The sequence below is a fragment of the Astatotilapia calliptera genome, chromosome 9 (assembly GCF_964374335.1).
Source record: "Astatotilapia calliptera chromosome 9, fAstCal68.1, whole genome shotgun sequence".
In the NCBI taxonomy this organism is placed as follows: Eukaryota; Metazoa; Chordata; class Actinopteri; order Cichliformes; family Cichlidae; genus Astatotilapia; species Astatotilapia calliptera.
In genome coordinates this window covers 13,731,709-13,759,635 of record NC_137430.1, presented here as the reverse complement: position 1 = coordinate 13,759,635, position 27,927 = coordinate 13,731,709, and the positions used below count along the sequence as shown (strand labels likewise).

The window sequence follows — 27,927 nt, the reverse complement described above, 5'->3', positions numbered from 1 at the left end:
TGACACTTCATTCTGTGCTTGGTTGAACTGTTGTATAAAATGTTTGTATACCCCATATACCTGTTGGCACTCAGTGTGCCCTACGCAGGGAACATACAAATGTGTGTGCTTCAGGCAATTATATTATGATTATAAAAAACACAAATATAGTCAGTTCAAATACTTTGCATTTTAAAGTTTTAGTGTTTGTAACTAGTATGGCTGTGAAATAAATAAAACAAAAATAAAAACAAAAAAATCCATTTGTTCACAAAGGGAGCAGAGTTATATAATATTACATTAAATGGGAACAAGTAAAACCTAAAGCCATATAGTACTTGAGTACTGCTATCAGTCTTAATCATCAGTTTTAGAGTAATTTGATGCCCTTTTTAATTGTAAGGCTCTATGTTAGTTTTTCTTTAAACGGGTAAAGTCTAACATAACTACTCATCTTACATTTATTTATGCAGCAATGGATTTATTTTTAGTACTTGAACGCATCATGGGTGTTTACTATCGTGTCCTGAATCTGAAACCGGATTGGTGGAGCATGTTTTGAGGCGGGAAACCGAGACTTAAATTTCGGCAAAGATTGGTGTTTTAATCTAGTTCCTAAACTTGGTCCTCTTTTCTTTAACTTCTTGCATTTTTATTGACAGATAAGACGAAATGTTTTACTACCCCAATGTGCTCCAGCGACATTCTGGATGTTTTTCCACAATTTGGTGAGTCTACATGTTGCTTCAAAGCCATTAGCAAGAAGTCCTGATGGACATTACCTCCCGACTAGCTAACTGTTATGTCTAAATTTTGTAAATGTGTTTTGTTATTCAGGTTAGCAGCCACTAAAGGCATCAGGGTGACCCGCAGAGAGCTTCTGAGAGTCAATGTCAAGCGGACCTGGTATGAATGTGCATGTTTTTGTATAGCAAGCCTGATAAAATTGCTAAAGTAGATTAGCAAAGGTTTAGACTAGTTTAGGTTACTTAGTTCAAACTTAGCACTTCACTACATCTCCATTTGCCAGTAAATTGTGCAGCTAAGTTTTACTGTGCACATTTAGTCAAGATTCATCTGCCTCATTTTGAATGTTTACAGCGGGGAGATTTTGGACTATGTGACCGCACAGGTTCCTCCACCACAACCCAGCCTGCCCAGGCCTCGGTTCTCTCTGTACCTGTCCTCTCAGCTGCAGTACGGAGTGGTTGTAGTCTACCACAGGCAGTGTGGCTTCTTGCTTGGTGAGGAACAAACAGCAAGACAGCAGAAACAAGAGAAACTGAAATCGTGTGATCAGCCATGACATTCCTCTGCTTTCCCTACACACTATGCTGCAAGTTGAGTCACTGCAGTAGTTGTCAAATTTGAAAGTGTATACAAAACACTGAGGAGATGACTAACATGGATTAAAAAATAAATGGGAATCATTTCATGGTAGATTGCTTATATAGGATTAGCAAAAAAAAAAGGGAGTTGGTTGGCAAAATGATTTTCAATTGAACCAAAAAACCCCAACAAAAAACACTAACTCAAATAAACCAAAAGCAAAAACAGAGCAGCTTCATTATTTTTCATGATTGATGTTAACTGGGGGAAAAAGCCCAGCTTGTTTACTTTATGCAAAACACATCAGACAGATTGTGTTCGTCACCTTCTCTCTGTGTCATGAAAACTGTTTTGGTGCAAAAACCAAAACAATGCTATCATCCCAGCTCCCCCTGATAAGTGTGATTTAGAAGCCAATATGGAACTAATGAAAGCAACATCATCAAACACAGCGCAACAGTCTCGATTCATCAGGTCTCAAATTGCAGCCTGACGATGATATTGCATCCGACAGATTCGCAATCATGCTGCTGTCATGGTTGATGAAAATGGTGAAACATAATGCAGGATTATCAGCAGGAGGAGATGCCAAGAAAGCAGCCATTGTCTGCAGTGGCATTTAATTTCACCCACCAGTACAATAAAACCTCCAAGTGTGTGGGTATGATGTTTATATGGCATTATTAAGCAGGGCTTAGTGGAGTTTGGTATGGTCATTATAAAATGGGACACAAACGTCCTCCATGCTCATTTTTATTTTTCCAGACATCCATTTTTTTATATGCTTATTCAGTTGAAGGTCCTATGAGGCTGGAGGCAATCCTGGCTTTGGGGGAGAGGTTGGGTACATCCTGGACAGGTTGCCGGTACAGGCAACCTAAATACTCTTAGTACCTTTTATCAATGAGGATGTTGAATACACATGTTAGCTTGAAGTGACCTTTAGTACATTTGTCACTGTTAACTTAAATGTGATGCCTCTTCTTGCATCTCTGTTTTTTTTTGTACGAGTCGTGTGCATAATTTTTCTGTTTTCCAGAGGAGGTTCAACAAACCATAGACCGCCTGCTGCGCTGTAAAAGATGTGTGCCTATAGACATGGCTGAATCTGGCAGGTCTGTGTATGCACGCACAGTGTGCTAATCCACAGGGGAAGAAAGTTTTGTCTCTTGCGGCATCTGAAAAAAAATTAGCAGAACTGTCAGGAAGTTTTAGCTGTTTGGGGAAGTGTGAGCTCACAGGCTTGTTGTTGAATATTTATGAGATGACAAACAGATTGTTTGGAGTAATAAACAGTAAAATGGAGAATATGGTGTTTAAATTAGTGGACAAATGGCTCTCCTTCCCTTTAAATAGCTTCATCAATGTTTCATAAGCCACATTATGGAACAGCAGTAACGTTATGCACTTTGCTATTTATTAATCCATTTTGTGCGATATGAAGGAGCTCTAGTCTTATTCCAGTGATATTTTATATTATTAGAAACTGCAAATTCTAAAATGTGTGCAGTGTTTGAATATGTTGAGTAATAACATTGGCGTATCACACTGTAGGAATGCTTTGGATATACCTGACATCCTGTACATGATGGAGGAGGCAGAAGGAGCTCAGGATCCCTTCTTTGGTATCATGGAATCTCACCAGCTACCCAGCCCATACAAATTACCCCAGGTACATACACCCACCATTATACACCAGTATTATATATGCATGCCTCTGTAATATGTCAGGTTTGCTACAGAGGGACTGCAGTCAGTGTTGAAGGTCACGCTCTGTAAGCATGCAGGTGAGAGGCAGCAGTAGCTGCTACTATTACAATAATGATTAGATTTACCATGAATCATAATAATAGAAGCTTGCAGGATTTCACACATGCAGGCGAACTCCTGTTTCCAAAAAAATCTTTTGACTTGTAAAGATCAGTTCAGTGTTGAGCTTCATATGCAAGACTGTTTGTGACATTTAGTCCTTATCCTAACACACAGACAAACATCTGATGTCCTGAAATTGTGACTGGCCATATAAATGCAGAACTTACTGTTATTTCACACAGTTTTGTTTGTTTGTTACCACAAATTACATATGCACCATTTACTTGGATTATTGTTTTATGGTAATGTTTACAAATGGGCTTTGATCAGTGTTTTTTGATCAACGGTCATGACAATTAGCATATTAATGATCAAGGAGCTGCCCATTGTTCATTCAGTGGGCTGGTTTCAGTTATTGTGCAAATGTACTGTCTATAAGGTTGGGGAAACCTCCAGTCAGCTGAGACTGAAGAAGTCACTTGGATGAGTGACGAAACTGGGGGGGAAATGCAGTGATTTACAAATCTCATCAAACCACATTTTATTCACAATAGATCACAGAAAACATATCAAATGTTTAAACTAAGAGATTTTATTATTTCGTGAAGGATAACACCTCATTTTGAATTTTTACGGCAGCGACATGTCTCAGAGAAGTTGGCATGGGGCAACAAAAGGCTGGAAAAGCACTGAGTAAGTAAGAGGTACAATAAAGAAACCGCTGGAGGAACATTTTGCAGTTAAGAAGTTACCTAGTGAGCAATGTGACTGGGTATAAAAAATGCATCTTAAAGAGGTTTCTGCAGAACAACTTCAGAAAAAAAACTTTTCACCATATATTTCATCATCTACAGTACATAATCATAATACTCAAAAGATTAAGAGATCCTGGAGAAATCTGTGTGTGCAAGGGTCAAAATTAGTATGGGATGCCCATGAGATGATCTTCAGAGCCTCAGGTCTCACTGCATTAAAACAGGCACGTCTGTGAGCACAATTCACCATGCCCCTCTAAAATGCAGGTTAAAGTTCTTATCGTGACAAGAAGAAGCCCCACATGAACGTGACCCTGCGCTTCTCTTGGCCAAAGCTCATTTAAAATGAAATTATTCTGTTATAGATGCCCTATAGTTCAGATTAAAGAGAAGAGGAATCATCTGGGTTGTTATCAACACTCGGTTCAAAAGCCATCTTTGATGGCATTAGTGCCTATAGTATTGGCACCTTGCACACCTGTAAAGACACCATCAGTGTTGAAGGGTGTAAACAGGTTTTAGAGCAAATGGAAACATTTGGCACATCAGGAGAAATACGACAGAAGACCCCGGACTGTCAGGACTGTATTCCTCTCCAAAAAGTCCAGCAGCTGCTCTCCTCAGCTACCAGATGTTTACAGACTGTTAAAAGATGAGGGGATGATACACAGCGCTAAACGTGGCCCTGTAACAACTTTTTTGAAACATGTTGCTGCCATGAAATGATTTTTTTCCTGAATTGTTGCATTCTCTCATTTTAAACATTTGGTATATTACTATATTACTGCTACTGTGAATAAAATATGGGTTTGTGAGATTTGCAAGTCATTGCATTCTGGTTTTATTTACACCCCGAGTCGTGTGGCAATGGGGTTGTGCACTATATTTCTCCCTGCTTACAATACTTCATAGTGTTGAGTCAGTTAAATCACAGTGAATAACTCCTTGCTGAGTGTGGGTGATGTAAATCTGGCAGACCTGGACTTGAACTTTGTCCTCATAATCTGTAATGAGTAGAATGAGTCAATGTTATATGGATTTAAAGGATTGCTGCACTGCATCATAAGTGTTTGTTACGTGTTTGTGATGTGCGCTTCCAGGCGGGGTTTGTGATTGAAGATGTTGGTTCACAGCACTCCCTGGTGCTCAGTCCCCACACCACACAAGGTGAGATGAAAACTCTGGCATTTTAAAAAGCTGTAGCTGCTCCCCATTTGAATCTCAGCTACTCTCACATCCTTGTGCTCCTAATTCCTCCTGCAATGTTAAACCAGGTTTCAGGTCACCTCCAGCTGCCATCACTCTAACTGAGAAGGAGCACTTCATCATCACCACTGCTGAGGTAAACTCTCTGTCATAGTGCGGGGACAAGAAACACCCCAGTCATCATTTTTAGTTACAGCAGGCGTCCTGGTGAATCACTGAGCCAGGATGTGGACCGTGTGCCCACAACATCTCCAGTTAACATCTTTGTCACAAGCTAGAAGCCTGCTTCCTGTGTGCCTCATGCTTTGTGACGAGGGAGCAGCATCAAAGGCAGAAGATGTAGTACACTGTCACATGCTCTTGTGAGAAAGATGTTTACTGTTAAACAAGGCCAGATATTTATAAGAACTCTTATTTTGAAGTGCTCAAACCAATTCAGTGTGTATAAGATAAAGTGAGGTGAGTGTTGTGAGGAAATGTGGATCAAAATGACAGACAGAGAAAAGAAGGCAGAGGGATGTGTTTCCCTACTGTAAGTCGAGCAGGACCATCACACAGTATTAGCCTCCTCGCTCTGTCACTTAGAGACTGCCGATGGCCCTCATGAACCGCATCAGCTGATGATATCCATTTTGGCTTGTTGAGATCGGGCTTAATTACATCAGCCTGTGTGCACAGTTTGCTCACAGAGACATGCTGCTCACATCCCTGTTGCACTGTCAGTCTCATGAGTTTAGTTTTGCTATGCAGGCAGAAACATGGTAATAGCTGTACTCTCAGCTCTGTTGCTGCTGCTGTATTTTTATTTCTGTCTTTCATTCACGCGTCTTACATTTTCTGTGTCAGGATTTCGAGGGAGCTGATCTTCCTGAAGCTACAGCCAGAGAGATTGACTTGTTGATGGACCAAGCTGACCAGTTCCATAAAGGTGTTTCTGTCAGACTCATTGATTGTCCTCTGTGATAAGCACTGTGCACATATAAGAGGGTTTTATGTGTTTAGCCTGACATCATGTTTTAGCTTTGCAGAAATTCTTATCAGCTCTGCAACACGTCCCTCTCTTGCACAGGGTATTTTCTCTGCCTAGAGGAAATTTTTGGCACTGTCTTCTAAGAGGTTTTAGGAGTGGCAAAGACAGGTCACCCTCATTTGAAGCTAGCTTCATTAATTCCAAGCCTTGAAGACGTTTTTGTTTATGAAATCCTGAGAAATAACAGGAAAAGGCATCGATTTCTGCCAAAACCGGAACTTATTTACTTTACTGTAAGCATGTGGTCACCTACAACAAGACCCCATTCTGAGTCAGGAGAAAGCCTGTTGTAATGTGACTGCCCCCATCAGCCGGGTCAAATTCTTTGTGCCACGGCTATAATTGGAAAAAGAGCCGCTCTGACCCCATGAGTGCTTTTGCTACCAGAAAGAAAACATTTATTTTCTGGAAACTGGTTGGTTTCATTGGAGAGCAGAGAGGCAGAAACTTTAGATCGCCTCTTCTGCTCTGACAAAAATTATAAAAGACAGGACAACATGTGAGTAGCTTGTATTTAGTTCCAATTTTCTCTGTTAAAACATGAGTGAGAGAGTAGAAAAGGATTTTTTAGGGTCTTATTAGAATAGATTTAAGCCACTTGATTCATTAGTTTGGGTCATTTGGTGAAAACTGTTAGTTTGTATGTGTCTTGTTTCTCTGAGCGTTGTTTACAACACGTGTTAAACAGATGCAGAGGAGCAGACAGAGGAGAGCAGCTGGAAAGGAGCCATGTCTTCTGCTGATCAGTGAGTCCTGGTTAGAAACAAAAGTGACAAACATGGTTTGTGTTTCCACTGGCTGTTACGGCCCGTGCACAGAAAATAGACCGCAGACTTACAGGAATATTTATGTGTGTCTCAAAGGTGTGATAACAGTTTTCGTCTCATGAACATTTTCAGTGTGGTGCTACGTGTGTGTTTCCAGGCTGGAGGAGGAGGTGGTGTTGGGGACAGACCGGGACAGTGTGTGGCTGCTGGACGAGGAGACAGGTCAGCCTATGGCAGTTCCTTTGGCAACCATTGCCCTAGAGATGACCCCTGTACAAGTTGCCATGCCATCTCCACCCTCTGGGGCATCTGGGAGAGAGGGGGACCGAACGACAGAAAGGCCCTGTGATGAGGTGGGATAAGGAGGACTGCTCACTTTTACTGTTTTGTGAGAAAGTAAAAGATTTCCGGTGTGTCTGTGTGGGATGTATCTGAAAGGCTCTGGATTTTGTTGATGGAAAAACAGCTATTAAAGCTATGTTTTATTTTTAGGCTATTGAACGATGATTGTGTAGGAAACACTGTGATGACAGCTTGTTTTTATGACACCCGTAGCCCAGTGACTCACGAGCAGTTTGTTTTGTTTTAGAAACAAATAATAGAAAGCATGTGCGGGTGTGTCAACATGGAGCTGCATATTTTCCAGTATGCGTACTCTGGACTGTTAAGTCATTGCACTGTAAACGTATGATTGTTGCTGTGCCACCAGGTGGCTGCTCCTCCTCTAAGGAAGCGCGGTGGAAGACGCAGGCGTCAGCTGGTCTTTGCAGACCCTCAGGTCCAGATATCTGAAAGAGTGATGGAGGAGCAGATCGGGAACCCGAGGGCCGAGACGCTCACACTGGTAGTTAGAATAAGATGACATCACTGAACTTTTAAAGATTTATCTGAATGAATTCAGTCTAAATATTTCAGATTTTGAATGACAGTTTGCATCACATAACTGCTGGAGTTATGTACACATTTAACAGCTTCTTTTCTTCTCAGACACATGTAGACTTTTTCCATGAGTCTCTACTCGACTTGACTCAATCCATTTTTTAGGGCTTTCCATTAGGCTTTTTGTTACCTCCTGTCGGATTTCAGGTGATCCGAGGCAATCCGAAAATATGTCGTCAACAGACTGCATGCCAACAGTTGGCCAGTCATTGGCGTCACGAGAGCTACACAAAAAACAGTGCGGTCCCTGAGTCTGAAAAAGCCATACACTGAGCAGCAGGTAGATGATCATCATCCGCTGTTATTGTGTTTGTGTCACATGCAAATCACATCACGGGACTTTTGTCCGCGTTACTATAACGACCCACACGTAGCAAAGTGGTACTCGATTGTAGTGGAAAACAACCAAAATGGAGTTGAGCTGAGCAGAGTAGGTATTAATGGAAAAGAGGCAATAGACACAAAGACTCCATACTAAAATCCGTCTTCACTGGATGTTCCTGGTTCAGTTGACGGGGATCAGTGGTTGACTGACCGATTTTCAGTCTCTGCTGTTCTGTAATCAAAGTCTTGCCATCAAAGTGTCTATTCACCAGGGTGTCTGTTAATTAAACTCCTGCTCTCCACTTCTATTCCTTCTCTTCCCACTGGAATAGTGCTTATTGATTTCATTGCCTTCCTTCTTTGTTGCTCCCTTCCTGCCATGTTTAAATTCCTGTGATATGCTGAGATTGGTTTCCCTCCCTCGCTGCACCAGAACCTTCACTCTAAAATCTTGTTTTTTCTCTCAGTCAGACGTGTTGCTGGACTTCTTGTCTGTGACCACGCGTGCCACTCCTACTCAGCTCTTCAGCGCCCCCTGTGGATGTAAGTACCAGGAGCTACACAGTTACTGTTGACTGAATACGAACCATTATTTCTAAGCCTTTTATTCTCAGGTAATGAAAGCACAGACGGATTGAGCAGTATAAAATCCCTTAGAGAGAATCCTTGTACATCATGTAAGGAAGCCTAATAAATAAAGAGAAATGCTGCAACTTGTCTGTTCGCCACATAAATGTTGTGCATGTTTCTAATCAGCTTCAGCCTCACTGGGCCTCTGCATGCTAATAGGTGGGACTAATCTCCAACACAGTCATCAGCTATAGTGAAAAAAAACTATAGCTGTAGAGAAAAAAAACAAACTGTCGGCATAGCACCCTGTCTGCCTTTTGCCCTATCTACAGCCCTCCTTCACTCTGACCTCCAGACGCTATGGAAACAACAGGCCTCACTCGCCGTCCTGCCCAAACAAGAAAAAGAGAAAGGGGAGGAGGAAGAAGAGGAGGAGGGGAGATTGGGGTCAGAGCAAGAGAGAGAGATAATGAGGGCAGAGAGGAAGAGAAGGGACTCATCCATGAAGGAGGTGGGTCTGCGTACATTTAACCATCGACGAGGAGGATTTTGATGTAAAGTAGTGGTAATCTTACCAAACTCCAGTGTAATGCCATCCTGAATTCTGAGAGGGTGTTTGTGGAGCCAGAGTTGTAATAATAAGGCTTATCTGGTATCCAGCTAGCCCGCAGTGGTAGCCTGCCAGCTCAGTGTGTTCAGCTCATTGGTGAAATAAATCAGATTATAAACCTCATTTCTATTTCTTTACTCTCTCTCTTTCTCAGATACCCAGTGATTTAAGACTGCAAAGCACAGAGGGCTCATGTAAGAAGAACTCTCATCTTTGACACAGACTACTTAGATTTTTTTAAGAGCACAAAGCCACTCACTGCGTGTTTGTGTGTGTCAGCAGCTGTGTCAGATATGATGCTGGACATGTCCAAAGAAGATCGATCAGTAAGCGATGCCGTTACTTCCATCAGCAGATGGTAAGTCTCAGATGGATAGAAAGATGGACAGCTCGGTGCATAAGAAACAGATCACTGTGTGTTTGTGTTTATGTGTTTGTGTGTGTGTGTCTGCAGGTCTCTGCAGGAGGAAGTCCAACAACCAATGGAGCCCATAGCAGAAGAAAGGATTGAGATGCCCGAGGCTCAGACTAACGCAGACAGCAGGGACATGCTGAGGTGCTCTAAACATAAGCTAGCAAACACGCACAAACACACTCACACTGACACACAAACATACTTTGTAACTCCAAGAAATGCATGAAAGACATTTGCAGCTGTGTCAAACTCAGTCTCACTGATGCCCACTGTTTGAAATGAGAGTTACATTGTGGACCAGACCTATAGATGTTATTGACGTGCCTGTCTTTACAATCTGGTCCACGTGAATCCTGAACTATATGTTGTCATTATGGCGCCCACACCGCCAACTCCTAACAACCTGCTCATCAGCCTGAGTGTGACAGTTGCTTGTAGCACGAATTTGATTAAACAACATCAGTCCTTATGTAAAAGCAAAGTGGGAACAAAGTGCTTATTTGTAAGTCTTAACATGTTAGTGGCTGTGTGGGAAATATAAGGGGAAAAACGCCTCTGATCAGGTGGTTTGCATATATAGCACAAGCCAGGCAGCTCATATGAAAGTGGGCGCACAAGGAAAGGTTTTGAATTGTAAATTAAGTTTGCAGTTTATCTGGAAGTCCTCATCTAAATGGTCTACCTGACACTGCTTGCCTCTTATCAGCTCCGAGGGTTTCTTTCTCGTATATTCAGTATATCAATAGAAATGATATTCCCTGAAAACAGAGATCGTCTCTTGCTGATTACATGCGCAGGCCTCTCTGTACTCTTTATAAAACAGCAAACATCTTTTGAAATTGTCCACCTCTGCTTGCTTTGTCCCACTCTGTGTCGGGCCGCTTTTATGCTCGCCGTGACGCTTGTGTGCCGGGTGTTGTGGGATAATTTTTACATCTCATCCTGTGTCGTGAGACATGATCTTTGTGACACATCGGCCGGTCGCGCAAGACCCGAGTGTACGATCGTGTCCGTTTTTATGATTATTTTAATAATAGTTCTGCACAGTAGCTCAGAGACGCACAAACACACAGGGGGAGATGTTGCAACTGTTTAGAAGAATAACGCAGTGGCTTCTTGCACCTTAACAGTGGGGAATAAAGACGAGCGAAGCGACCACTGCAGAGGGTGTAGTGGCACCTTTAGCTCATCAGCTTTAAGGTGTCATGGAGGTGTGCCCACACAGCCCCGACTGCAGGAGTTTGACACGTGTTGCAACATAGGTAAACATGTAAGAGTCACTGTGATAATACAGGATGCTGAAGGATCTTTCTTTACTTTTTAATCCTTTCTGGCTCCTGAGTGCACGCTCTTTGTTAATGCTGCCCAGCCTCCACATGCGCGTTAGTGCTCTAATATCCACTCGTGTTGAGATCTGAAGAGTCCACACTCTGCTCTGTTGCCAGAATCGCCCCAAGGTGATTAGTTTTTGTGGCACGACATGCTACTCTGCTCTTTGTATTTGAAGGTAGGCTGTGGCAGACTTTTAAAGGTGAACCATTAATGGCTACAGTTTGAAAACTAGGACAACTAGTCTATTTATTCAGAGTTTCAGCTGTGTTGGTTGAATTGCATGAAGAGAAACACAGTGACTTTCCTTTCCTAACACAGGCCAAAACAACGCTTAACAACACTCGTAATCTTTATCCAGTGTGTGCCAACAAACAGCATCTGAGACATTTTCACATCCTTGCTTATGTGACAGTGTTGGGGTCACTCGTCTTTTGATGCACACTTGTCTTCAGTGTTTTCAGGGATGTTACACTGAGCTGTCATCTACACACTGGGAGTCTCCCTGTTGGTTTGATCTGGTTTAAAACTCTAATTTTTATTCAGTTCATGCGTCAGACAGTGAAACTGTTGATCACAGTGCATCTATAATTATATTCATGTCCGGTAACATGTATAATTGCATATACACTTTTTGCCTCCAGCATAACAGGTTGACCTGCTTTCTAAGTTGTTGGACATTTGCTTTGAAATTCTAAACCGAAAGGAAGCAGCAGACCTGAGGGATGAGTCTGACACGTATCCCTGACTGATTTTGTTTAAATGTCAAATACTGTGAAAAAGTATTTGCTCCCTTCATGATTTCAGTTTTTGTAAATTTTCACATTTCAGATTTTAATATCTGACAAAAACAACCCAAGTAAATACAAAATGCAGTTTGGTGAAATTATGATTTTATTTATTAAATGAATAACTATCCAAAACTACATATCCCTTGTGTAAAAATGAAATAACCGCCTAAGCTTAACAACTGGCTGCACCACCCTTGGCAGCAAGAACTACAATCAGACATGATTGATAACTGATAGTGAGTCATTCACATCACTGTCGAGGAATTTTGGCCCACTCTTCTTTTCAGAATTGTTTTATTGGAGTGTTTTCCCAAAAGTCTCTGGGAACATCAAGATGCTTTTTAACAGATGTGAGTTGAGCCTTTGTGTTCTGTTTGCTCAGCAGTGGTTTTCTCCTTGGGTGCCATTTTTGCCCAGTCTCTTTCTTGTCATTGAATCATGAACTCTGACCTCAACAGAGACAAATGAGGCCTTGTCACTTTTGCGACCTCCTGGATGAATCATTGCTGTGCTCTTGAAGTAATTTTTGTAGACTGGCCACTCGTGGGATGATTCACTACTGGTACAGTTTTTCTCCATGTGTGGATAATGGCTCTCACTTTGGATCACTGGAGTTCCCAGACTTTAGAACTGGCTTTGTAACCTTTTCCAGACTGACTGATGCCAGTGACTTTTTTTCTTAGCTCTTTCTTTAGATTGTGGCATGATGTGCTTTTAGCCTACTTTACCTTGTTAGACGTGTTGGTTTAAGGGATTTCTCACATTTTTACACAGAACATGGATGGTTTGGGTAACTTGGTTTCTTAATAAATGAAATCATTGTTTAAAAAAACGTAATCTGTACTTCCTCGAGATATTTAAAAACAAAACAAAACATATGTTTCTTTTCCAGCTGGATCACCTTCAGCCTGCAGAGGTTTGGTGAAGTCATCTTTGACTCTCTGCTGCCCCCTGAGGCCAATCGCTCCACTGCAACTGACACATTCTACAAACTGCTGGGTATGGGAAAGACAGAAATGGATTTTATTGATTTTTAGAGCTTTGAAGAATGAGGTGGATTGATGTGTCATTAAAGCTGACCTTTCACAAACTTCCCTGCATTGTACAGTAACAAAGGCTGTCACAGAGTGCGGTCTCTGTAACATGTTTAATGGCCCTATTCTGTGACGCTTCCTTCCAACAGAGCTCCTGTCTGCTGGACAGGTGACCGTACATCAAGCTGAGCCCTACAGCAGCATCACCATAAGCTCTGCTAAGCTGACAATGGCTGCCTGAACACACCTACAGCATCCAGCTAAAACCTAGTAGAGATTCAGCTCATCTGAACACATTGTTAAATCCAGTTTTTAATCAATAGCATATGAAGATTATTAAATGAATTACTTTTAATTAAACATGACCCTTTTTTAAAAAAAAAAACAAACAAACAAAAAACCATCAGCGTTTCATGTTTTTATGCTTGGAAATTCAGTATTTTTAAGGATATTTTTAAAAATGTTATCCTACTCATGTGGTTCAGATTTATTGCTTGTATGGTTATATTTTCAGGTGTTTAAACAGAGTGTTGCAGTTTGGACTGAGTGTTGTATTATTATAGCTTTTTTCTTTTGTTTTATATTGTTATTTTCTCTGTTAAAAATATTAAAGGATAAAAATTAACTCCACTTTTATACAGTTTGTATTTGCTGTGTTAAATTTTAGCTCTTTAAAGACTAAAATCTTTAATAAAATGTTACTTATTCTTTGCATCTCAAAGGACTGGACTTCTCTTCATTGTCATACGATGACTGAGCCTCTTAGAAAAAGCCTACACATCAGTCTCTCTCTTTCAGATTCTGCACATGCTGTAGAAACATGCTGCATATAGAAATTAATGAAATGTGAAATGTTACAGAGGCTTTATCTCCTGCCTGTGACGGGACCAGATGGTGCCTCGCTGGCAGAAAAACTCCTCTGTGACCTCATGGCTCAATAGCGATATGAGCGCTTGCTTGTCAAATACCTCGATGAGGCCAAGAAGCCCGAGCTGAGGTCAGGGCAGAAATCCTCATTCACATCAGCACACTGGAATGGGAATTTTGTTGCTATGCATTCAGGTGGTGACATCGTGCCAAGAAGTGTCCGTTGTACATAATGTTTGGTACAAGAATAGCCAGCTGACTGCTACGTTTTCCACTGTGTACAAAAACATTTATGGTGCAATAGTTTGCTCAACATTAGTTTTGATAGTTTGTCACTGTGGCCATTAACAGTGGAGATTCCCTGTCTAACGTCCCTGCAGCATCAAAGGAACTGACGAAAGTTTGCACAAAGGAAAGTGAAAAGCTGAAGATAAGTGTACAGGACAGCGCACAGTGTGCCCGGTGTGATGCTACACGTCATGTGTTTGTGTCCTACAGCAGCAGGATTGAAACTTTGAAAGTTGGAATGCATTTTTTTCTTTACAGCGGAAAATGTGACGCTGTGATGTGAAAGACTGCTGTCTCACCTCAGCTCTCAGAGAAATGAGACAGAGGGCACACGGGGAAGCCTGACGATGATAAGTGGAGGACTAGATATGGTGGATGGATTATCTCATTAAGCAGTCATGAATGTGTTGTTGACATTGAACCTGAAGTGACCTTGTCGCTTTTTCACTTCCTTTCTTGTCACAGAGTTCACTAATTTAGCCTGAAATCACCAATCAGTTAAAAAGATTAAATGTGTAACGCACTGCACAAAGATGAGGTCGCGTTCTACCTGATTTAAAAGCAGAAGCTGGTCTGCTCATACACCTGGCCCTAAAAACACCAACATCCGTCCATCACTCTTGTGACAGTCTAATGAACCTAACATCTGAGTGACACATAACACACATTCACACTGGCTGCATATATCAGCCCGGGGGGCAGAGCAGAACGCTGTATGAATCAGACGCGCTCACATATTCAGGCTTTCCAGAGGCGTTTACCATCAGAAGAAGCTGAACACTGAATCATCAGCACCCCGCAGAAGAACACAGCAAGCAACAGCTCTAACAATAAAGACGTGCTGGAACCAAAAGGTGCAGATAGCAAGTTTTAAAAGATAACGCACAGGATCAAAGGGGGAGAGGGTAAAAACCCACTGCCTCCTGAAATACAGATCAGCAAGTCAAGCTGGCAGCAGACGACACAAAACGCTCTCTGGAGGAGGCAGCAACTGTGGAGCAGGCTAACCGACCGGCAGAAAGGAAGCTCCCGGGGTCCCACAACAAAATGTTGCGCGTCATAGTGGAGCGGGATATCCCCATGTCGGTGACACTGCCCATCGAGGTGCAGGCCGACCTGGCAAACCAGCCCTTCCCTTTCCTGGACACCACACTTGCTGATCTGGGCATCCAAGAGTGAGTCTCACTCCATGTGAGGAAGTGTTTTTATTTTGTTTTTAAAGAAGCAATCTAATGAATATTTATTAATGTGTGTGTATATTCAGGTCAGAGGTGAAGGAGAGGGTGGTTTGGGTTGACACCAAGAAGACCCAGGTGAAAAACAAAGCAGGGAAGCTGAAGGAGAAAGAGATCACTATCCTAGAGGTACAGCTGTGAGATCCAATTGCAGGGATGTGGTGTGATGGCAGTCTGTGGAAATCAGGTGACAGTGAGAGCAACGTGATTTTCCTGTTCTGTCCTTCAGGTACGCGTGAAAGCCCAGAAGCCAGGAGACAAACAGCTCCAGGAGGTCCTGTACAGCACCGAGGCCCACACTGACCGCTCCTTCTGCCGCACTGGAATGGATATCCTGCCCTGGAAACAGACGTGTGCAGGTCTGGAAGCAGTTTAAATCTCACACTTTTGATATGTGAGGCTCATAATCTCACTTCTGCTGCCGTTCAAGTTGGCTCGGGGTTTCTTGATTCAGATTTTTCTTTGCTGTGTCACTGTTAGCCAATATCTACACTGCAGTGCACAGCGACCTCTCAGATAACGGGTGACTTGTCAGACTCATGTGGATCACAGTGGTGTGCCACAGCCTGAGGCAATGACAAAAAAATCGTACCAAACATTACGTCAGCGTCCACATAAAACCTGACTTCTCAGCACTGTCAGGAATCAGGTCCACTTTTCAAAATGACAATTATTCATTTACTCTTGTAGGAGCAGAATTAAATGCAGAATTAAAAGCCCTCAGAGCCTCTGACGATATGTGGAATTTATGTCTCAGACATGAGTTTTCCAGTTAAAATGCCACATGGGCTCACAAAGATTCTTCTGTGTGCTTCTGTGTTTGCATCAGGGGAAAATGGACTGACACCCGTGCAGATGACTATGGCGCTGGACACTGAAAACAAGCTGCCGGGCTTTACTCAGGCTCAGGGACAACGGGAGATCTGAGGAGCAACACAATGAGTACAACTGAAATTGAACAAACTTAACATCTGATTACCTTTTTTTGTAAGAAAGTTTTAACATGAATGCTCCAACGGTCCACAGCAAAGCTTATTATGACAAGACTGGTTTTATTTAGTGATAAATACTTCTGAACTGACATTGCATAACTTGTTAGAATTACATTACTGAAGCATTTGTAAAAAGCTTCTGTCCTTGTTAATTTGTGTTTTGTGAAAGTTTTTGGGCTCTGTAAGGTCACAGGTTGTATTTCTGAGCATCAGCAGAGTACTAAAGGTAAAGTAACTGTTTTCAAAACTAATAACTCAGCATGTGTACAAACATTAAGAAATCTCTGAATAAGGCAGTTCAAAGGAGCAAGAACACACATCTTTCTCCACAGGTTAAATTGATTTATAGTAAAGCAGGAAATCAAAATAGAACCAGAACTCCTAACATAAGAAAATGTAAACACAGCATGCATGTTAGCAAATAAATAAAAAGAAGAGCTGCTGAATGTAATAATAACTTTTGAAGAATGGCTGAAGTGCTGCACTTAGATCATCCAGCTTAAACATGACACACAACTGTCCCATTTTCCACCTACAGTATAATTTTTCTGGTTGTTGAGTGGAAGGATGTATCTATGTGTGTGGGCTATGAGGCAGTGATGGCTGCGCTGAGACTATCCCTCTGCTCTGCAGGAAGTGAGGTCACAGCTGCTTGGAACTCAGCACTGTGGTTCTGGGCAAACTTTTGCATGAGTGCTACTGAAATGTTCTGGCTTTCTGTGGAGGAGAAACAAACAGAGTTAGAGGTCAACACTGGAGACAGATCACTACAAAAGAACGAAATACTGATGAGAGTGCTGTGCAGGATGCTAAGAAACATCAGATGTGAAGCTCTGAGTCACGAGGGTTCATTCGAGGGAATTTTTACATGCAATCTGCTATTCTGCAGAAATCTTCACCTTTATCAACATCCTTGTTGCCTAGGACATGACTGGAAGCAGCAACTATGGGTTTCATTAAATTCACGACCTGAAAGAGATAAAAAAAAAAATACATAAACTTAAGAAAAAAAGTCTGATTCAAATATTTTTTACATTTAGGGACAAAATGCACAATGTGAAGAAATTCAAGATTTACATCAGAGCATGTCAAAGTTTCTGCATGTGTTAGATTGTAAGAATAAATGATTTAACATTTAATAAAAGATGATTGGTCAGAAGTTTTCCTTACAAAGCATCTTTCTAAACATGTGAACAGCTGCTCTTTAATAATCAATGTGGATCAAAGACTTCTTTCAACACAAAATAAATGTAAGGAAACACAATTTCCTGTGCAACACAATTGACAACGGACCACAGTGATCTAAACTCATCCTCTACATTGGAAATGTAAACAGATGTAAATGTGGTTTTGACTGTACCAGAGCAGGGCTGTGTGTGTAGAGCATAGCCAGGCAGCTGAACACTGTATTGTTCTCTTCTTGGTCCTCTTTGAGCGGGAGACGAGCCACCAAAGCTGGCAACACCTGTCAGTGAGCAAAGAGTCATTTGCTTGAAATTCTGAAAACATTTTTGCAGCACTGTTGCACTCAGCTTCCTGCTTGTGAAAATATGCTGTAGTTAAGTTTAGCTAAAGAGGTGAGAACCATTAGCTGAAATATTTAATATAACAAACCTGTTCCAGAGGGACAGCATCCACATTGCTCATGATCATCCTGCAGAGGGCAGCACACAGGTTATCAATTACCCTGAGGTCAGATTCCTTGGACAGCAGGTTGGAAAACACAGACAGCATCATGGGATAGTCTCTGAGACAGACTTTGCTAAGGACTGCAATGGATTTAATTTAGTCTGAAAAAACAAAATAAAATGTGTACTGCCAAACACAACAATTATTCCAAACAGAAGCACACACAGTTAAGAAGGATACGATACAACGATGGGTCCAGCTGCCTGAGCCAGGCATCCCAGTCCAAACACGCTGTTGTTCCGAACCTCAGGGTCACTGTCCTTCGCTCCAGCTACCAGTACAGGAAGCAAGCGATTGGACAGGCGGCCTGCCACTCCCCGCCCCCCAGACACGCTCATGAGAGCATGGAGGATTTCTGCAATGGTGCCCACAGAGAAGGACCGGTCTGCCACAGTGCACGAGGATTTCTATGAAATTCAGTAAATAAATATGATTTATTAGGGGACTCTTCCCAAAGGATTTCAAACCAGATTAAAAACATTTCTCTGTGCTTAGCAAAATCAATCAGTTCAAGAGTGACAGATTGTCAATGGAAAATTGTACTTAGTAGTCAGTATAAGCTTTTAATGATATAAGTTTACATGTGATAGAATACTGCATGATGACCTTTTTATTACTTAGAACTGATTGTTCTTTTATAAAACTTGTTCAAATATTTTTATCTGAATCTTCCCACAGCGATAGTAAGAAGCTGAACAAGCAGTTCTGAGCTCTTACCAGGAAAAGGGGCTGCTTCCCACATTCAAACACACACACACACACACACACACACACACACACACACACACACACACACACACACACACACGTATCAATATTCCACTGAACAAATGTTTTCATTATTGTATTACTTTTCTTGTGTATAAATAAAGACAAGTGCAAGAACAGAGCGCTGATCACAGGGCCCCCCACTCTCGTCTGAGCGCTCTGCCTTGCAAGTAAAAACTACAGCGTCTGTGTGTTTCTACCTTTCAGACTCAGCTGAAGAAGTGTCTTTTAGAATAAATCTCTTGACACAGATATATTACGTGATATTTACACTATGGAAATGTTTTCTTTCTTTATTGATCTTAAACTTTGGGATATTTGGGTCAAATATGTTAAACCTATAAAATTGAAATTTTGGAAGTCTTTGTTAAATGACTGTGTGACTTTATTTATGTTCTCTTTTAAATATTTTTTCTTATTTATTTATAAGTTGAGATCTGTAACATCTACGGATGGCAGGGGATAACACATGGTACTAGTTCTGTTACTTGCTTTGTAATAAACTGCCATCTGAAAAAAGAAAAAGGTGCTGGGGTATAAAGTACTCCTGTCACACGCCTAAATGTATCAGTGCATTCGGACTCACAGCTTTGTTCATGATGAAGGGCAACAGGTCATTGAGGAAGGGGAAAAAGTTGTCTGCAGGAACGGAGGCGGCCACCAAGGGGATTCCCTCCCCTGCAAACTCCTGGAGCATGGCATCATACTCTGCCTGAAACACACAGCACATCAACAGGAATAATCAATACGGAGGGAAAAAAGAGATAAAAACTTCACAGACTCGTATTGTTACTTTTGACTGCATTGTATTTAAAAGTGGGCCACAGAAAACACTAAAGCTCTTGGATCAGGACAGATATTTTCACAGCAAAAATTCAGCATTGTGTTGATCCAGTTTACTGTTTGATTTGCAGCACCTGTTGGTCTTCATCATCAGCTTCATCACCACCGCTGTCCTGACACGGGGTCTGAGAAGGCAGAGAAAACAACAGGAAAAAAAAAAGTGGAAGGCTTTTAAAGCACAATTCATTCTAAGCAAAACAATCTGTGACAAATGAGTTTTAGCAAATAAAACCATCCATCACCCACACCCTCACCTTTTTCTTGAGCACATCGCGGATGGCATGGCTGATCTCCTTCAGGCGGGAAGGGTTTTTGAAAACCTCCTCTTTGCAGGACTTGATGACACTATTCATGCTTTCCAAGACACCCATCACAACATGACGCTCGGGCTCCCTTCGCACCGTTTCCAAAAAGCAGGGAACCACTATATCCAACAACTTCAACAGGGCTGAGTGTGGGACAAAAGATGTGCAGAAACATCGAAGAAGAAAGTTAAAATGTATGAAAAGCAATGGCGCTGATTCCTGTTATACACAAAAAGCACATTTCTAAGTTGAAACTGGATATAATTTTCCAGGATATAAAATCTATATGCAACTTTCTATCTCTGTTTAGAAACTTGTCTTATCCGCCTCGGTTGTGTTACTGAATCTAGAGCAGACAATACTACTGCCTAATTCAGCTTGCTGGTGCCCTGTAATACCCTGCTGGTTGGCCTCAGTGGGATTCTCCTTCCACACTTTGTGCTGAGCTCGGCAAAACTGCCCCATGGCTCCAAACGCTGCCCTGCGAACATCCTCATGGGGAAACTGGGGAGAAAAGTAAGAGAGAATACTACAGCTTACTGGGTGGGGCTGACAGACGTGACAGGTTCAATGCAAGTATGACCCTCCTGAAGTTAAAGGAAGATAAAGTATGAGGGACCCTGGCATTATGGCAGAACCAACAAGGATTGACCCCTAAAAAAAGGGATACTGTAATGCCACATTTTTCTCACAGCAGTACCAACATATCGTGTGAAAAAGTAAGGTATTAATAAAATGATATAGGCACAACAGCTAGCAGGAAAACATTTGATCACCTTGCCAAAGCATAAATGTGTTTGTTTGTTTTTTTTTTAAGGAAAGGGTCTTTAATGTTTATTAGCCACAACTTACAGTCTCTTACAATGTATTTAGCAGTAGTCTATATACTGTTAGAAGATTGTTTTAGCTGCCTCACCTTTGTTAAAGCTTATCAAGGGAAATAGTAAAACATTTTTATATCTGTGAAAATAGCTTTTAAAACTGACCAAAGATAACAATATAAGGCAGGATTCAAATCAACATTATCAATTAACCTATAGACGGTCATTTATAACTAGATGCACAATTACAGACCACAAAGTGCCCTTCACAGCACATTAAACGAGAGGGATATTTGGTCAACCAGCCAACCGGAGCCACTTACATCTCTCATCTCATAAACCTGCTGGAAGCTGGACTCCAGGAAGGGCTGGAAGGCAACACTGTCAGGGGAAACCACAGCAACAAGAGCAAAAATTACACACATGTTCACATCTAAAATGTCTCGCATGGGACACAAGTTTTAGAACACTTCCTAATTTTTTATTCTTATTAAGTACATTTATCCATGTGTGTTAATCTCTGTTAAATTCCCATCACTGAAGGTTTAAAAAAAAAAAAAAAAGAAAAAAAAAAAGAAAAGAAGAAGTTACGAAGTTTTACCCAGCATTGAAGGCAATCTCTCCTAGTGCCTCGCAGGCATCCTCCTTTTCGTCAATGTAGGCATTCTCCACACTGAACCTAAGACATGGACACATTGGGTTTTCAGTGTGAGTATTTGGATGAACATGAACTACGTGTGTGTGCAAGTATGTGAGCCTTACCCAGCCACATCATGGATATCTGTCCCTTTGTCATCTTCTAAAAAAATCTCTGTATCTTTTTCGTCATTTTCATCGTCATCATCGTCCAGCAGAACAAACGCCTTGTCCTCCTCAAGATGTGCCTGAAAACAACAAAATAGGAAGTGGGAAATTGAAACATTCGTTTTAATTGAGAATATTTCAAACACAAGTGCTACAGTAATAGTTTCTACCGTGACGCCTTCACTGGACTTCAGAGCATACAGCATTACAGTTGTTATGGCAGTGAGGTGAGGAGTCAGGCAATCAGGGGTGACTATGGATACAGCAGAATAGAGGCTGTACCTGAAAGATGGAGCGACAGAGAGGTGAAGGACAACCAACAGGTAAGCTGGAGCTTTTCTGTACTACTATTTATGAAGACCACAACAACACAATAATAAAGCTCTGACAGCAGGGAGAGATCTTTTAGCAGGGAATGAAATGAGGACTAGTTAAAAATGTGTTTTGAATCACAACGTTGACTTCTTGAATGTTTGCTTTGTTCAATAAAGAGTTGTAACATACGTGCAGCGTCTTAGGTCAGGGTCATCAATGGTATTGGTGAGGTTGAGGCCCAGTTGAACACACTCAGCAGCAAGAGGACTGAAGACATCTTTGCCAATGGTGCGGGCCAGAACAGAGAGAGTATCTGACAGCAACAATAAAACAGTGAGACAGAGCCTACAGAAACTACCAGGGAACGTGTGGTTAAAATGTTTCCTGATCTCAAAAGAAAACTTTTTAGTTTAGAGAGAATTTTGAAGTTTACCAACCCAAAGACTGAGTTTGTAGAGACCTCATTTCCTCTGTGGTGGTGGTCAGAAAGCCCTTCAAACTTTCAATAACTGGGGTGAAGTAGGGAACCAGCAGCTCCTTGGCAGCATTGGCTGTTAAAGTCATTTGAGGTAGTTGAGAGATTAGGTTAGTTTTCATTTAAGAGATAAGATTTAATGTCATAATAGCTTGTCTTTCTATCTTTCTGTATTTGACACTGGAAGAACAAATAATTGAGGATGTTTATTGAACTATTATCTTACACAGTCAGTCAGAAAACTAGAACTCTTTTTTTTTTACTGGTTAATGTATAAAACCCTGACATTCAGTTACCTATGGCACCGATAGCAGACACTGCCAGTTCTTTTATCTTGAGGTTATCAGTGTTGTTCAGAGCAGAAAGCATCGTCTCCATCAGAGTGGGCAGATAGGGCTCAATATCAGCTCCTGTTTGTAAAACCAAAATGAGAGATGATGAAAAGAAGGTGACTTTTTGTTTTGTTTAACAATAGTTTTTGGTTTGCAGAACATTTTGGTAATTTCTCCCCTTGTAGGGAAGTTGTGTGACTTTTACTGTGCTTGTCTCTGGGGAGATATTTTACCTAGGTTCTCCATGAAGTTCTCTAGGGCGTAAAACGCTTTCGTGACGTGGCCAACCTTGGCCTGGTTCAACGAAGAAAGGTATCCCAGCAACAAAGGCATCAATTCTGAACAATATGTGCTCACTTCAGGCTGGAAAGCAAAGAAGGAAAATTTAGAAAAAGAAACTGAGAATAGTTCTTCGTTTTATTGTGGAAAAAACTATACACATCCATATAGATCAGGTTTGAGATAAGTGACACTTTAAGTACATCCTATAGCATGCAACATCTTATGATAACTTCTGTCCATTCCTTCACACACAGTTCCCGTTGTAAATAAGGTCTAAACTGAGCATACTGTGTCACAAATAGAATAAAACATGCAAGCACTTCATTCCAGGTATAAACCCCAAAGAACCAGATTTTAAAGGCTTGAAAACCAAAAATAAACAGAAAAACAGCTTTTCCCACTGAGGTGTTCTGACTCACCTGTAAATGTTCAGAGAATTGTCCAAGGGCAAAAAGGCCTGCACTGCGTACCACCTCACTGCTGTCTGAAAGACTCTGACATACTGTTTGCAGCACTGATTTTAAAATCCTACCACACAGATACACAAAGAATGTTTAGACATTGTCAAAATCAAACTGCATGTATAGATTTGAACACATATCAACAACATATATACACTTATTTCATGTCAAGCGTTCGTACTTAGTGCGTATGTGGTCTGCACACCCTTCAGCCAGCACAGCAAGACACATGAGGCCTCCCTTCCTCTGATATGGATTTTCACTGGCAAGGCAGGTCTGAGTAAGGGGCATCTATTACAAACAACAAAACAAAACAAAACAATTTAACACACTATCAGAAAGCAGATACAACAGCCAGGGATCAGAGTTATTCCAAATCTATATGACCTACCAGTTGTTGGAACAGTTTCTCTGGAGGCATATGAAGAGCCATAGTGTCAATAATCTGAAAACAGACAAAAGAACAGGTCAAATCTTATTCAAAATTACTTTAAGCTCCTGCAAAGTGAACTTCTTTGATAAAAAAACAACAAAAAAGCACAATTTATATCAAAATAGTTAAACACCTGAGCAGCACAGTGTTTGGGACTTTCATTATCTGTTCCATCTCCGCTGTCGTCCTCTTCATCTTCTGGGTCCTGCTCACCCGGAGGTGGAGCTGCAGTCAGTACAGGGAAAATGGCCTGCAGGATTGGGCTCAGGAGCTTCTGCTTCAGCACAGTCTGTGAAGATTAGAAAAATATATTATTTCAAATTTCGCATCCAACTTTTATATTCCGTACATTTTAAAGCTATGTGATACTCCACCAATAAGTATCCAATAAAAACCAAACCAGTTCCCAGCTGCTGGGAGTACAAGGAGTATCCATTATGTAAATCCGCTTTTATTCAGTTATGTGTCACAAGAGATTGCACTTTGTTTTTACAGTCAGTTTAATTCATTTTGCATAACTAGTCCCATTCCCAGAAAACACTCATTTATTCATTTTAATCGAATACAAAGAAAATCTTGTAGACAAACCGTCTCTTCCTAGAAGGTCCAAAATCAGATGACCTATACTTATGACATATATAATTTTGTCAAGTCACAGCTTAGTATTTTTAATTATTCTCTAAATTCTATAAATTATAATGACTAAACTGCACATAATAAAATGTGTGAGAACAGTGTTAACTTTAATTTGTGAATTTTGAATGTTTTCGTTGCTTTTTTTAGGATGGCTATCAGTGGTAAACACTACGTTTGGTGTCAAGAAAAGACAAGACAAGCAGTCATGTCTTTTGACAGACCCATAAGATTCTCATATGCTCTACAACTCCACATACACACACACACATAAGGCAGATATTTAAAGAGCTGGTGGATGACTCACCTTACTCTTCAACTTGATGAGGAAGGTGACGCAAGAGAGCGCTTTCACTCGCAGAGAGTCACTCAGATTGGTGTCACTGCCGACCTAACACAAGCAGAAAGCACATGTAAAACCCTCTGAGCATTCAGGTACCAAACATCACTTGTCAGCTTAAAAAAATGAATAAAATTTAGAATATCAAACAGAATTCACACAATTAGGTCGTACCTCCAAGAAGAAGCGGACAACGTCAGCAACATGTGGGACGATAACGGACACCTCACTCTCCATGAGCTCATTAAACACCTCCATGGCCTCACTGGCTTGGTTCTGTGAAGGGAGAGACAGAAGTAATAATTTAGTAGGTATTTATCAACACATTAGGTACAAAAGCATTTGCTAGAATTTACCTGATCAGCCTTGATGAGACATTTCAGGGCAACAATCAGATTTGGGAGGATGGAACGCATCAGGTGCTATAAGAGAGCAAGATGTTATTGAGTTGTGACAAAATACTTCTAGATTTTTGAAAATTATTTCAACTTAAGTTGTAACGGATCACATGCAGTGCAATTATAAACAAATCTCTTGTGGAATAGTTTCAATGTCTGCACATTGCCTGAAATGTTGGTTTGCCTCACCATCTCTTCTGTGCCAATGAATTCTGTTATGGCTGTGAGGGTGAGGATGCAATAGTACAGAGCTGTAGGGTTGTTGTGGTCTTCCAGCACACTACGAAGCAGCTGCAGGAGCTGGCAGTAGTGGGGCTTGAAAGGCTCAGGGTTGGATTCGATCACCTTGTTCAGCAGCAGGAGTCCAACCTGGCAAAAAAATTACGATATTTCTAGTGATTAAACTATGCACAAATTGTAATAAAATATGAGACTTTAACCCAAATGTTTCAAACATAAGGCCTGAGAACCAGAATTGGCCAGCCTAATACAGCTGAAAAAAATGTAAAGGGGGATATAAACTTTGCACTTTTAACTGTATGTTTTCTAACCTTTACAGACTTCACCCATTTATACTAAACCAGAGGGAAAAAAAGACAGAAATTGACCTGTTTGGAAATCTGTTTTTTGTTTGTTTAGACACAAGGTAACAAGCAGGGAAAACATAGAACAAACAGTATATTTTCTGTGAATTAACAAAAACTTACTGAACAGTCTGGGCAATGAGCTACCATTTTTTACACATTTACTTCTTACAAATTAAGCCCAATGAGCTATACTGGCAATTGTCTTTCATTAACTAAAGCATCATTTGTTATTATCATGTAGAAAACCTGAGACATACAGTTAAAACTGCACTTCTTTTTCTTATGTTAAGCTATATTACAGATTAAATGTGTAGTTAAACTTTCACTGGTGTGTATCACTTAAAATCAAAGTCAGCTTTATGTGGCCCACAATGCAAAATGTGTGTGACATCCTTGCTTTAAGCTATAGCTAACACAGGTTATGAACTAGTCCAGACATGTGCATCTATCATCATGTTACACTTGTAAATACATTAAACTAATCTGAACTCCTATCTGGTGCTTGATCAGGCTACCTGTCTGTCATGAGGGTTGCTGCTCTTGGTGGACTGATTGAGAAGCTGGAGCAGGGCAGGCCAACGGTCTGGTGTCTCATGTTTAACCATTACAGCGCACAGCTGGGAGAGTGAATGCTGCACCGTGTGCCTGCAAAGAAAATAAACAGAGAAACAACGGCTCATGACAGCTCAAATGTGTAGGTCTATATCTACAGAATGCAAAACAGTAAGTGCAGCATTTTCTTACTCTGTTTCCTGCATGAAAGCCTGCAGCACCACTGCCTTCAGACTGTGTGAATAAAACGCAAACATCACAGCAGAGTTTAAACTATGAAAGCTGGTAGTGTGAAAGAAAAGTAAAACTCAAACCTCTCTCTGTCATTAGGGCTGATCTTCTTCCAGTGTTTCTTCACCCTCAGCCTCAGCATCACTGCAGCTGACTGACGGATCTGCATGTTGGATGCCAAATGTTTACAAAGATGGGCATTCTTTTCACACACACACTAGAGGATAAAATAATAAAAGGTATATAGTACCTGAGGGTTTTGGGAGCCACTCATGACCGCACACAAGCCTGGAATAATAGCTGGGTCTTTGAACGCCTGTTTCAGCTGGGCTGTGGCCTAAAAGAGGACAAAAGAGATTGTCTGTGGTGGGTGCCACAAAGAAATAACAGCTCACCAACTGACTCACAACCTAAGCCTGGTTTTTAATTAAGGTACCAACTATTCAGGCAGTAAACTGCTAATATAACAACCCAGTGGTCCTAAATATCAGTACCAGTGGTTTAACAGTTAGCTAACCAAACCTTAACAAACATCAGCTAGCTTATCTCCAGCAGCCATTTCAAAAAGTTCACTTATAGCCGGGCAAAGTAAGGCTAACGTTAACTTTAATAAAATTATTTGTGACGTTACCTGCTGAATAATTGCATTATCAGGCTGTGTGAGCTGCGAAAGAATCTGCTCGAGCTCTTCTGTCATCTCTGTCACCCCTCAGATAACCGTTTTGTGAGCGGTACTGTTAGTTGACGTTGACAGACTCGTACATAAAACGAGTTGTGTGCCTTCTTCCCAATGCGACACCTGTCAAATATGTCACTTGGTAGTTCTAAAAGCAAGCTACAGATTTTCCTTTTGGGAAAATTCGATTTTAAAGTGCGAAACGAAAAAGGAAGACTGATAGGTGACAATATCTAAGCTCGGTCCGGTCCACGAACGCTGCAACTGCCAGCACGCGAGGCAGAACCGGCCAGGAGTTCCATGTGAGTTGCGTTAAAGGGACCAGCAGATTTCAGGATTTTTCAGTATTACTGAAACAAACAGCGCCTTCATGTGGTTAGGAGGCCCAATACAACGCGTTCAAATCCTCATATCTGAGAAACTGAACGGGAATTTCTGGCCTGTTTGCAGTTCGGTGAAATAGAACTGGGGAAGAAAAACCCAACTTCATTAAATTTGACACCACCGGCATGAAATGACTTTCTGTTTTCTGGGAAAATCCAGTGTTTCAAAGCACTCTGTCATTTCCTGGATGCAGGTGATGTTGTCTTTTCTGCATCAGATTTATATATGAAATGTTTTTATTTAAGCAAGAGTAAAAACAACGAAATAATTCAAACAAACAAAAAAAAAAAGCAAAATGATGCGAAGCTGAATTTGAAATGGTACAT

The 27,927-nt window shown here is 41.1% G+C and overlaps 3 protein-coding genes across 4 annotated transcripts; 2 read left to right on the top strand and 1 right to left on the bottom strand.

The window, feature by feature from the left end:
• Positions 1-509: 509 nt before the first annotated feature.
• On the top strand, positions 510-13,611 carry rec8b (REC8 meiotic recombination protein b). Of its 2 annotated transcripts, none has more exons than XM_080305962.1 (18): positions 510-707; positions 817-885; positions 1,081-1,223; positions 2,348-2,423; positions 2,863-2,980; positions 4,976-5,042; positions 5,150-5,217; positions 5,928-6,009; positions 6,800-6,857; positions 7,036-7,231; positions 7,588-7,722; positions 8,609-8,684; positions 9,044-9,222; positions 9,476-9,515; positions 9,601-9,679; positions 9,776-9,877; positions 12,749-12,855; positions 13,040-13,611. In XM_080305962.1, exons 1-18 carry the CDS (start codon positions 652-654, stop codon positions 13,129-13,131), a joined length of 1,743 nt encoding a protein of 580 aa, XP_080162088.1. In that variant the 5' UTR covers positions 510-651; the 3' UTR covers positions 13,132-13,611. The 2 variants fall into 2 exon arrangements, with proteins under 2 accessions (XP_080162088.1, XP_026036664.2); XM_026180879.2 differs by having other exon boundaries at positions 512-707; positions 9,604-9,679.
• A 1,319-nt stretch (positions 13,612-14,930) lies between these two features.
• LOC145430925 (uncharacterized) lies at positions 14,931-17,416 on the top strand. Its single transcript, XM_080305964.1, has 4 exons — positions 14,931-15,220; positions 15,310-15,409; positions 15,510-15,639; positions 16,110-17,416. The coding sequence occupies exons 1-4, from the start codon at positions 15,093-15,095 to the stop codon at positions 16,205-16,207; spliced, it is 456 nt and encodes a 151-aa protein (XP_080162090.1). The 5' UTR covers positions 14,931-15,092; the 3' UTR covers positions 16,208-17,416.
• On the bottom strand, positions 16,313-27,541 carry ipo4 (importin 4). The gene is made up of 30 exons (XM_080305961.1): positions 27,173-27,541; positions 26,792-26,878; positions 26,625-26,704; positions 26,503-26,544; positions 26,274-26,403; positions 25,361-25,540; positions 25,130-25,195; positions 24,948-25,049; positions 24,741-24,824; positions 23,934-24,089; positions 23,759-23,812; positions 23,549-23,658; positions 23,326-23,434; positions 22,858-22,987; positions 22,589-22,702; positions 22,255-22,368; positions 22,007-22,130; positions 21,673-21,784; positions 21,461-21,582; positions 21,300-21,377; positions 21,022-21,079; positions 20,276-20,381; positions 19,827-20,020; positions 19,647-19,697; positions 19,316-19,441; positions 18,142-18,368; positions 17,887-18,019; positions 17,633-17,737; positions 17,172-17,241; positions 16,313-16,989 (listed from the first exon to the last, which is right to left on the bottom strand). Exons 1-30 carry the CDS (start codon positions 27,236-27,238, stop codon positions 16,859-16,861), a joined length of 3,261 nt encoding a protein of 1,086 aa, XP_080162087.1. The 5' UTR covers positions 27,239-27,541; the 3' UTR covers positions 16,313-16,858.
• Between the last annotated feature and the right edge of the window lie 386 nt (positions 27,542-27,927).